Source organism: Phocoena sinus, chromosome 2 (assembly GCF_008692025.1).
Source record: "Phocoena sinus isolate mPhoSin1 chromosome 2, mPhoSin1.pri, whole genome shotgun sequence".
Classification (NCBI taxonomy): Eukaryota; Metazoa; Chordata; class Mammalia; order Artiodactyla; family Phocoenidae; genus Phocoena; species Phocoena sinus.
In genome coordinates, this window is record NC_045764.1 from 11,072,519 (window position 1) to 11,084,761 (window position 12,243).

A 12,243-nucleotide genomic window follows, 5' to 3' on the forward strand; every position below is an offset into this window, starting at 1 on the left:
GATTCTTTTTCCTTATAGGGGTTATTATGAAGTATTGAGTATAGTTCCCTGTGCTATACAGTAGGTCCTTGTTGGGTCTCTCTTTTATATATAGTAGTGTGTATCTGTTAATCCCAACCTCCTAATTCATTTCTCCCCTCCCCTTTCCCTTTTGGTAACTATAAGTTTGTTTTCTATGTCTGTGAGTTTGAGTTACCATATGATCCTGCAATCCCGCTCTTGGGCATACATCCAGAGAAAACTATAATTTGAAAATATTTTGAAATAATTTCAAAATATTTCAATAATTTGAAAATATACCTGCAGCACTATTTACAACAGCCAAGACATGGAAGCAACCTAAATGTCCATCGACAGATGAATGGATAAAGAAGATGTGGTACATACGTACAATGGAATATTACTCAGCCATAAAAAAGAATGAAATAATGCCATTTGCAGCAACATGATGGACGTAGAGCTCATCATACTGAGTGAAGTAAGCCAGACAAAGACAAACACCATATGACATCGCTTATATGTGGAATCTAAAAAAAAAAGATGCAAATGAATTTATTTACAAAACAGAAAGATTCTCACAGACATAGTAAGAGATTATGATGTGCCTGACTCTGTTCTAAGGGCTACACAGAGATTAACACATTTAATCCTTGCAACTTCCTCTAAAGTAAGTGCTATTGCTATGCCCATTTTACAGATGAGGAAATTGAACACAACCATGTTAAAGAGTTTGCCAAGGTCACAAAGCTGTAAGTGTAGAGTCAGTATTGAACCCAGGCAGTCTGGTTGCAATCATGGCTTTTACTCTTGCCCTGCAAATATAAGGGTAGGAACTGCAGCCATTTACCAGCTAGAGGTAGGTCACCCTGATTCCTGGCTGTTCTCCTGTCCTACTGATCCAGTGTTCTTCTTTTTTTTTTTTTTTTAATTAATTTTTATTTATTTATTTCTGGCTGCGTTGGGTCTTTGTTGCTGCACATGGGGTTTCTCTAGTTGCAGCGAGCGGGGGCTAGTCTTCATTGCAGTGTGCGGGCTTCTCATTGTGGTGGCTTCTCTTGTTGTGGAGCATGGGCTCTAGGGACACGGGCTTCAGTAGTTGTGGCTTGTGGGCTCTAGAGCACAGGCTCAGTGGTTGTGGCGCACAGACTTAGTTGCTCTGTGGCATGTGGGATCTTCCCAGACCAGGGCTCGAACCTGTGTCCCCTGCATTGGCAGGCAGATTTTTAACCACTGCGCCACCAGGGAAGTCCCTGATCCAAAGTTCTTTTTTTTTCTTTATGGCTGCGTTGGGTCTTCGTTGCTGTGCCGGCTTTCTCTAGTTGTGGTGAGCGGGGTCTACTCTTCGTTGCTGTGTGCAGGCTTCTCATCACGGTGGCTTCTCTTGTTGTGGAGCACAGGCTCTAGGCACGCGGGCTTCAGTAGTTGCAGCATGTGGGCTCAGTAGTTGTGGCTCGTGGGCTCTAGATCGCAGGCTCAGTAGTTGTGGCACATGGGCTTAGTTGCTCCGCGGCACGTGGGATCTTCCTGGGCCAGGGCTTGAAACCGTGTCCCCTGCATTGACAGGCGGATTCCTAACCACTGAGCCACCAGGGAAGCCGCAACGTTCTTTTACTCAGAAGGTTTGGCCTTCTGAATTGACTTTTCTCAGTCTGAGTTGCCACGCCTGTTTTAAGGATTGCATTGCACGCTGTAAAGTCATCATCATCCTTACAACCAGGAGTTCCTGGGATTTGCTAGTATGCTTTTAGCTAGTTCAGAATCTCTGTGCTCTCTTTCTTCCCGGATTTCTGAGGCTTTGTACTTTTTGGTCCTTTCTCGTAATTGACTTTTTCCTTTATGCTCAATGACACCTTTTATATCCTCTGACATCTTTTCTTCTGCTCTGCTTCTTTTTGATTATTTTTTCTCAAGAAACCTACAGTTTGGAGGGATCAAATAGGCTTCCTAACAGTGACACATAATGGAATCCTTAGAAAAATAAGTCCCTCACCTCTAGCACTTTCTGCGAGCAAGAACCGGTTGGTTTCTCCATGTGGAAGCATCCTTGGTCAGAAGGACCAGAATGATGGTGAATGGTCAATGATGGAGACATTTCTCTGGGCTGTAAGTCCACTGGCTATGCCAAAGCACTGTTTCATAAAAGTAAGCAAGTACATCTCTCGTTTGCAATACCGTAATAAACATAAGATTCCCCAATACTGGAAAGAATTTGAAAAATCATTGGGCTGTAGTTTCAAGACCTAAAGAAGAAGAGCTATTGTATGTTCCTTAAGAATTCTTTTCAATAAAAATGATCTTTCTTTCAATATATTCATCCTTTGCTTAACCTAAGTATCTCCTACTGCATTTAAATCCATTTACTCCCATCCTGCCCTCAGTGGAGACAGAAAGCTAATTACTATCATGTGCATTATGGACTCAAAGACTAACATTAGAGTAACCCTTAGCATTGTCTTCCTCAGGCTGAACAGTCCCTTTTCCTCTCATCTTGTCTCCCGGGTTTTGCTTTCCAGCCCTTTATCCAGCCGAGGCCGCTGAGTGCCATGGGAGGATGGCTTCCTATTGCAACAGCCTGTGCCCCTATTCATGTATTACAGCATTGGAATACCTTCCAATACCTTTGAACTGCACTTCATGCTTTGCAGTGTTTCCTTTGGCATGATATCATTGGATACTGCTTGCTTTGGAACAGCAGGGCTGCATGCCTGACGCATGCACACTTCTTGATATCCACGGGGCTGCCTGAGCCCTTGCTCAGCTCTGTCTACCGGAAGTGCAGTCATTTTTCACTGTCTGTTTGCTGGTCGTCCTGTCTCCCTGAGTAGAGTCACTCTGGTCCAGGTCCTACTGGGCTCATCCTATGCATTGTCTGTCACTTTTCTCACTTACTTCTGCCTAATGGAAGGTCGTCATAGGTTAAGTGCCAACAGTGGCATATGGTGGCTTTATACTTATGTTATTTAAATTGTGTTCCTTTTATTTTTTCCTCCCTCTCTCTGCTCAGATGCTGGATTTGAGATCCCAAACTTATTTGTGGTGGGTTATGCCTTAGATTACAATGAATACTTCAGAGATCTGAATGTAAGTCTTGCATGCAAATCCCCAGCCCCCTTTTCACAAGAACTTAACAATGACATCAATTTAACAAATTTTTGAGATAGCCGTAATGATGGCTGCCATTTAATGAGTGTCTTCTGTGTCGGGAATATTCTGGGCACTTGGCATTCGTAATCCCAGTGAATTTCCACCACTGCCCAGCAAGGTAGGTATTAGGTTGTTGGAAGCAATTATGATTGTCTCTATTTTGTATGAAGGAAAGAAGGAAGTTAAAAGCAGAAAGATAGCTTGTTACTGATTTTTCTCCATCGTCATCGACTGTGTCTCCTCTCAACCATACTAACAGGCAGTATTCAATAAACTGTTTAGTGTCAGTGCTTGAAATCTAGAAGTTTCCAATTACAGTAGCATGTAGCTCATAACTATTCCCCCTTTGGGAGAAATCATTTTAACTTGTAGACGTGGACCCCCAAGTGTATGACCCTATCGTTGCTGAATGATCTGGAGGTAAACATCTTACCCAAAATGGACCAGTCCGTGTCTCTCTCCTAGGATTTAGAAACCTAAACCAAACGCCACAGAGACCGAAGGATTTTGGACTTAAGCCGTGGGCTGAGGTCTGGAGCTACCCCAGTTCCTGCCTTCCAGTTGCTTCATTGCTCTGCTCTTCCTCTACCTTTGCGAGCTACCCCAGTACCCTACTGATAACACCCCCCCTTTCGCTTATGTTCACCCAACACCATTTCTGTTGCTTGCCATCAAAATATTTCTGACACATTTCTTGCTACCCAAAAAGGGTCAAAGGAGAATTAATACTTGCTACCCAAAAAGGGTCAAAGGAGAGTCAAGATGCAAACATATTATAAACCTATCACAGTACAATACTATATAGCCGATTGTGTTAGTTGGGTACCTAGGCTAACTTTGTTGGACTTACGGACAAATTGGACTTACGCACGCACTCGGAATGGAACTCGTTCATATGTAGGGGACTTACTATATTTTGTTAAGAGGCTGATGCATTTAAATCCTTTATTGTTTCAGCACATATGTGTGATCAATGAACACGGCAAAGAAAAGTATCGAGTCTAAAGAAGTAATTTTCACCATCGAATCTACAGATAACATCCTACTTACGACTACACTCAGGAAGCCAGCATGTAAAGTTTGTCTCCCAGGCATGTTCACTCAGCAGGATTTAAAAGGAAAAAAAAAAATTTTAATGAGCAAGCTTTCTTTTCTGAGATTATAACATAACATGAAGAGTCCCAAAGGTTCTCAAGGAAAAGAAAGCAATTCTTTTATTTGACTTGTTCCAAATTAAACACTCTGCCTTGAGACTCAAACTCCCTTCACACCCCTGAGATACACCTTCTTTTGTTCTGATAAAGTCGTTATGCTTGATTACTATACCGCCACCTAGTTACTCAAATATTTTTCACTTAACTTTTTTTTTTTTTAAATACTTTACTTTGGTAATATTTTGCAATCTTAAAACCTGGAAGCCTTTTTATTGAACCTCTGAGCCCATGTACTGGAACTGCAAGTAGATTCCCATCCTAATAAAGGAGGGAAAGGACAATTTAATATAAATTTCTGTTTGCGCACTTCTGACAGGCCATTATTATCTGCTTTGACAAAGTCTTTCTGAACAGCAGCGTACAATGAATCTTAATGATGTTATGAAATGGGCTTCGCCCAGGGCTCTTGATTGGAGCTTCCGGTATGTGATAACGGTATGTCATGTATGCTTGGATGTACTCAACTGTGTTTAATACTCTGAATTTTAATTAGAAAAAATACAATGGCAGCAAGGCCCTGGTTTCTAAGCGGCATCCTTTTATTCATGCTGGACATGAGAAACAGCAAATCGGGGGTGGAGGGAGAAGTGTTTTCAGTGCTCAAAACTGAGCAAGTATAAATTTTTCATGTATTTCCATCCGAGGGCAAGACACTATTATGTCTTATCCTAAAGAAGAATACAGAGGTTGAATTATGTTTTTCAGTGGCCTTATGAGACTGATCACACGACCCAACGCGCTATAGAAAACCAGGATACTTAAGAAAGATTTTTCTGAATAACATTTTTTTTCCATTTCCACTGTTTTATGAGAGGTTTTCTAATTTATGGGGATTTTAATAGAAAATAAACTTGAGTGCCAATAGAGCTGTTTTTTCTCACTTCCTAAAAGGAGCAAATGCAAAATAAATAACTAAGCAGCCTTTGTTTGGTTCTGAACCGTATGTGGTGTATTGTTATCGGGTTCCAGCTTCCTTTAAACTAATAAAGAATAAGAAAACTTGTTATGTCTCATAACTGCTTACTGTTTTTCTTCCGCCTTCATATTTTTATATACTTTCAGCCATTATACTGTGTGTGAGCCAGTAGCTTAAATATACGACTGCATACGTCTTCCCTGTGGCTTTAGTTTTGTTAATCTGGAAAAAATCCAGTATATGCACCAGTATAAGCAAACGATTAAGCCAGGCTTGATCCGCTGCTTTTTTTTTTTTTTTTTTCTCCTTAAGCTTGTTTGCAAAAACAAGGAATTTTAGTTGTAAAAGAAGATTTTCCTGCATATCTTTGTTCCAGTCAGAGAAGAAAATAAACCACACCCAGCTATCCCAAGGGGCAAACCAGCAAAGGGAATTCCTTCTGGCTTTGTTCCACAGACAAATCTGTATCCAAGTTATAGGTTGATAATTTGGTCTAACTGGCCAGTTTCTTGAACTATCAAAATTAATCTTCTAAATATAATTTTCCACTATGCCACATTTATATCAGAGGACCTAGAAAAATCCAAGGACATTTGATTTTAAATATAAAATTAGCCATAAAGTATGTATTATTGAAAGATTTTCTTTTAAATGTTGAATCTTAGTAAACATCAGTATCATTTTTGAGGACTGTAGGTTTATTCAAATTAGAAAGGAAGTTGATCTACTTCACAAGATTTTGAGAAGGATTTGTGAGAGTTAATGCTGAAAAAGAAAAATTCATTAAACACACAAGAAGTTTAATCATTCCTGAAATGTTTTCCTGTCAGACCATATTTTGACAGTGATATCCAAGAATATCATCTTGGGAAGAATAGTATTTCCTTTTCTCTTGAACACTCTAATCTTTTTAGTATCACTGAGTTTATTCAACCTAGACCAAAAATGTAAAAGCTTATCATCTGGTTAACAACCAGTGCATTTATTAATTTAGTGTTCCAAAGCTGATTAATAGGGGGGAAAAAAAGTGTGGCATGTATCCCTGGAAAAATTTGGATTCAGTTATAATCAACATACTCAGTAGTACTTTGGGATCTTTCAAACAAATCAGAATCCCTCAGTACAAACCGGCCCTTTCTTATTGGACTGGAATATATCCCATATTGAACCACGTACTGCCCCCACGGTGAGCTGCGTGAAGGTCAGATCCTGATGTGCCTTGTTTAACCTTTGGATGTCTTTGGATGTCACTTGTTTCGCCATGTCTCAGGCCTCCGGAGACTGAGAACAGCCTTGCAGAGCACAAGCAGCCACTTCCTCAGCCTCCTGTGCGGTGAACTTGGATTTTCCCAATGGAGACAGAAGGTAACCCATCCCACTTCTAAAGACCTGCTGTCGTGGAACTATTTCCCCACTTCTGTAACAGAGTTACTGTGTTCTAGGAAACTGAAACCCTAAACCACACTCTCGACCCAGATGTCTGGCTAATTTGGGCAAAAAATAGCATTTGGGAGTTTTACTTAGTTTACCATCGTAAAGTTCCTTTGGGTGCCCTGATGACGTCTGAGGACCACTGGGCCGGCGAGTTTCATGAAGAGAAAAGAGGATCACGGAGGGACATCTGGGATTTGATGATGGGAAGTGTGCGGACTAAGGAAAGCGGATGCATGTGGAGAGGGTCGTGAGGCTCCATGGCCCCAGCTGTACCCCATGAGTGGTTCTGAACCCTGTGGAGAAAAATAGGCAAAGATGTCAGCAGAAAGAGCTGTTTTCCTAGTAGCCATCATGCCACACAGTGGAGCCGCCAGGCTGGTCTCCACATCTCACTGGGGATCCTGCTGCAGCTTTAGAGTGGGAGAAGTCCTGGGAAAGCAGCTCCGTTGGAGGATCCCAAGGATTCTGCAGTTAGGGGAGTTCTTGGGCTGGGAAGGGTGTCCACATTCAGGGCGCTTCACAAGATGCCCCCTCCAGAGACTTCACAGGCCACAGGCTTCCACAGGGGACCAGAGCAGCCCATGGGAGGAATGTTGATGGCCACATGTGAGAAAGCTCTGAGCATCCCGGACACACAGCTACTGCATGGGTCATACCGTCCATGCTGCTGGTACCCTCGGCAAGGATGCCTGGCTGAGGGGAGCAAGGAGGAGCTGAAATCCAGCCCACATGCCGCTTGTCAAGCCATGGACTGCATCAGCCTTCAGGTAGGCATGTCCTTTTCTTAAAGGGGTTTCTTTTTCTAGGCCACCAGAAAAGGTTATGTTTTTGCAATTTCTCATCCACAAAACGGTGGCTTTTTCTGCCAGGGTGAGCTTTGCTCAGAAATAGGTAGGGGAGAACACGGAGACAGGGTGTGGTTTCTAAAGTCCTGCAATTTCCAAGTGATAGGAATAAGCCTGAACCAATGTTACTGTGACCTCGTCCGTATCCAGATCCTGGTGGGTGTTGACTAGTGAATAAGCTGTGTGTGAGGATGGTAAAGTTTAGATGATTTGTTCAAGAAATCTGGCTGTGAAGAGAAGAGACACAAAACCATAGCTAGAGGCCTTTTAAAAGATGGAAGAGGCTTGTGCGTCTTTATTCGCTGTAGAGAACAAAAAAAATCAAACAGAATAGTAGAATGTCTTCATTGTTGACCGCTGTGTAACAAATCACCCCGATACTGAGTGGCTTAAACCAACAATAATTCTTTTATTATCTCGCGTGCTTCCAAGAGTTAGGAATATGGAGAGAGCACAGTGGGGATGGCTTGTTTCAGCTCCGTGATGTTTGTTGCTTCTGCAGGAAGATTCAGAGGCTGAGGGCTAAACTGTCTAGTGTGGCAGCCATTAGCCACATGCAGTTATTTAAATTTAAATGAAATAAAGTTAAATGAAATTTAAAATTCACTTTTTCATTCACACTAGCTACATTACAATTGCTCAGTAGCCTCATGTGGTAGTAAGTTACCATATTAGCACAAACAGAAGATTTCCATAATTGCAGAACGTTCTATGGGTAGCTCTGATCTGAAGGCCTGTCTAGCGGATGATGTTGGCTGTTAGCCTGAACCTTAGCTGAGGCTGAAATTCTTCTGTGTGGTTTCTCCATGTGGTTTGGGCTTCCTCACAACATGGCCGCTGGGTTCCCAAGGCAAGTGCAGACAGAGACAGAGAGAAGCAGGTGGAAGCCACATCGCCTCTTATCTGACAGACTCACTTCCACCATGTTCTGTGAGTCAGAGCAGATACAGGGATTTGTCTGAGTTCAAGGGGAAGGAACATAGACTGCCACCACTCAGTGGTAGATTAGCATAATCATCATATTGTAAGATGGTCGAGTGGAATGGCATATATATTGCTGTGGCCATCTTCAGAAACCTGCAGATGAAATCTGCCACAGAAAAGTGATGTGCCCTGCACATTTCCCTACTAATTAGGTTAGTGAAGGAGTTGATTATCCACTGGTCATGATGCATAATTGAAAACAAGCCTGCTTGCACAGATTTTTAAAGATTACAAAATACTACCTAGCCACGTGGGAAAATACGAGATGATGAAAAGAACACCAGGCAGTAGCACATCTTGATTACAAAGATAGAAATACACGTCTTCCCACTGAGAGTATTTGGAATAAATTAGAAGACTCTGAAAGAGCAGCTTTATTTCTATTAAGGTGCTTAAGTTTGAAATATAAAAAACAGTAGAATGGTTTTTGCTTGGCAAATGCCCTATAGATGTAAATTCATACTGAAATTTTGGTAGTTCCATTTTTATATGAAAAAAGTTTCATAATAATTTGGCCAAGAAAGTGGTTCAGGATAAGGGCCCTTAAAACACAATGAATGTAACTAGGTGAACAATTACATATATATGTTACATACATTATACTAGAAACAATACTCATCAAGTCAATTTTAAAAACAACAGATTACTCAGTACTAACCTACAGGATTTTACAATGAAAACTGCTCTGATTTATCTAATCTAATATTGAATGACAGAATTGGTTGACTGGAAAAAGAAATCAACGTAATTTGTCTTCTCTTTAGTAAGGATTTTGGTTCTGCCATGTGAAGAATATTCATCAATAGCCTGAGAAAATGACTTCTACTACACAGCTACTGGGTAATTGCACAAATCCGTATAGTTGTATTCAAAAGAGACGTGTCATGAGCATAACAAAGCATCTCGTGCAAGCTTCAAGCCCAGGCATTGGGTGTGTTGACATTTCATGAAAGATTTGGCTGAAACTACTGTGGATCATGCACTATGCCAAAACTTGAGAATAACTCAGTGTAATATTTAGCACAAAACTCAGAGGTAGGAATTGGCATCTCCATTTTAGAGATAAGGAAGTGAGGATCAGAGAGATTAAATCACTTACCCAGGGTCACACAGCTTTATTCAAAGCCAAAAATTGAAGCAGTGCTATTGGACTCCTGAGTCAGTACTCAAGATACAGGACTAAGTTCATGGACACTAGAAAGTGTGTCTGCAGACTTATGGATTACAATTAGATGAGTATAAGAAAGGATGGTGTGGTATAGGAGATCTATTTGTTTTTTCCCACTGGTTCCTGGCTCAGAGCTCCTAAAACCCTTGGAATTTCCAAAGTGTCTTTTGTTATCCATAACAAGCCTCTGGATCACACCTGGGTTTATGTTAATGAGGTGACTTGGAGTGGGAACCCTAGATGGCCTCAAAGAACAGTGATCAGAGGGTTGGAATTTTCAGCCCTGCCCACTGACCTCTGGGTAATCATACAACTGCATTTCATTAGCTACTATTTTTGTGCATCTACAATACATTCAAAGAAGAAATGGTCCTATAATTTTCTTTTCTTCTGTTATCCTTATTTGGTTTTGGAATCAGGATTATTCTAGCCTCAAAAATGACATCAGAAAAAAAAAAAAAAAAAAAAAAAAAAAAAAAATGACATCAGGTGGGATTTCCCTGGTGGTGCAGTGGTTAAGAATCCACCTATGGGCTTCCCTGGTAGCGCAGTGGTTGAGAATCTGCCTGCCAATGCAGGGGATACGGGTTCGAGCCCTGGTCTGGGAAGATCCCACATGCCACGGAGCAACTGGGCCCGTGAGCCGCAACTACTGAGCCTGTGCATCTGGAGCCTGTGCTCCGCAACAAGAGAGGCCGCGACAGTGAGAGGCCTGCACACCACGATGAAGAGTGGCCCCCACTTGCCACAACTAGAGAAAGCCCTCGCACAGAAACGAAGACCCAACACAGCCAAAAATAAATAAATTAATTAATTAATTAAAAAAAAAAAGAATCCACCTACCAATGCAGGGGACATGGGTTCGATCCCTAGTCCAGGAAGATCCCACATACGGTGGAGCAGCTAAGCCCATGTGCTGCAACTACTGAGCCTGTGCTCTAGAGCCTGAGCCACAACTACTGAAGCCCGTGTGCCTAGAGCATGGGCACCGCAACGAAGAGCGGGCACCGCAATGAAGCGGGCACCCCACTCTCCACAACTAGAGAAAGCCCGGGTGCAGCAACAAAGACCCAATGCAGCCATAAATAAATAAATAAATTTATTTTTTTAAAAAAATGACATCAGGGAATTCCCTGACAGTCCAGTGGTTAGGACTACATGCTTCCACTGTAGGGGGCATAGGTTCGACCCCTGGTTGGGGAACTGAGATCCTGCATGCCTCGCAGCGTGGCCAAAAAAAAAAAAAAAAAAAAAAGACATCAGCCTTTCCTTTTTTTCTGTTTTCTGGAACAACTTGTATAAGATAGGGATTCTCCATATGTTGACATTTGTACTACTTTAAAAAATTTCACTGTGTATGTAGTCATTTCTTCTTTTTGTTCCATATTTTATTTGCTTCTAATACCTTTTATTTTTTCTCCACCAAAGAAACCACTTTAGTTTTGTTAATCTTCTAATGGATCCTTTCTTCCAGGCTGTACCCATCCTCCAGATTCCATGACTGTTGGCTGGAAATGATGCTTCTCTCCTAGTATTGTGGTAAGGCTTAAATAAGATAACATATGTACAGTTCTTCGCACTTAGCATTAATCAAGAATCATATACAATATACGAACATATGATCATCTGTAGATACTTGATGCCGGCATTTTTCTTGTCCTTCATCTCCATGCAGTCCCTTCCACTTCATCTCAGTCCTTGTACTTTACAACATATTTTAAATAATTACTCCACATTTCTATGGCCAAGTAATAGTTGTCTGAACCTTGATTTTGTTACAAGGGTACAAAATCTTAGTTTTTGAACTTATCCTAATCAAAACAATGGTTAAAATAATTGTGGTGCTGCTCTAACTTGAACAGATGGCTTGTTTTTGTTTTTTAAGTACAAATTATTTTGGCAACAAACTTTGAACTGGCTGTCATTAAAACTTTGAAAATAAGTTCCAGTTTTGAATCAGGAAGCCAGAAGGACTTGGTAAATCATTTCCACGCTGGGGAGAAATCACCCGAGAGCTGCTATGTCCCTGCTAGTTTAGTGTCACAAGTTCATCAAGGTTCCTCTTATAGCAACCTTCAAGTCAGGCACTGAAAAAAAGAAAGTGTGCCAACAGAGAGAGGAAGAAAGAGAATTTTGACCTCGTCATAACTCTAAGCTGTAACTAAAACAAGTAAGACCCAAGAGGTTCCACTCTTCCAGTTAGAGACAAAGACGTGAAATGCTGAAGCCAAAACTCAGAACCCAAGTAACTGTGACTTTGCAGCACTGAGCTCTAGTTCCAGGCCCCAGCTGGTCCTCTCCAGGCCTTGCTTTTCCTCATCTATAAGCCCAGGAGAGACAGACAGGCCTCCTCATTGTGTAGCTATGAGGAAAAGTTCGTTAATAAAAGACAAGTAAGCCTATTGGCAATAGCAAATGTTAAGATGCTTACAATTAGCTTGGGAAAAAGAGATACCCTGTGCTGTTTACCTCCATCAGACACTGCCCTTCTCTCTGAGGCCAGGCTGCTAAACAGCTTGCTTCTAGAAAGTCCCCTTG

The 12,243-nt window shown here is 41.5% G+C and overlaps 1 protein-coding gene across 7 annotated transcripts in view; it reads left to right on the forward strand.

The window, feature by feature from the left end:
- The window catches only part of PRTFDC1 (phosphoribosyl transferase domain containing 1), a 93,664-nt gene extending 88,290 nt beyond the window's left edge, over positions 1-5,374 (forward strand). For 5 of the 7 annotated variants that reach the window (XM_032623142.1, XM_032623141.1, XM_032623139.1 and 2 more), the window contains 2 exons: positions 3,005-3,081; positions 4,102-5,371. In XM_032623142.1, coding sequence (XP_032479033.1) covers positions 3,005-3,081; positions 4,102-4,149 — 125 coding nt within the window. In that variant the 3' untranslated portion in view covers positions 4,150-5,371. Of the gene's footprint in view, positions 1-3,004; positions 3,082-4,101 lie in introns of all 7 variants that reach the window. The other 2 variants (XM_032623138.1, XM_032623144.1) reach the window with 2 other exon arrangements.
- Positions 5,375-12,243: the final 6,869 nt, after the last annotated feature.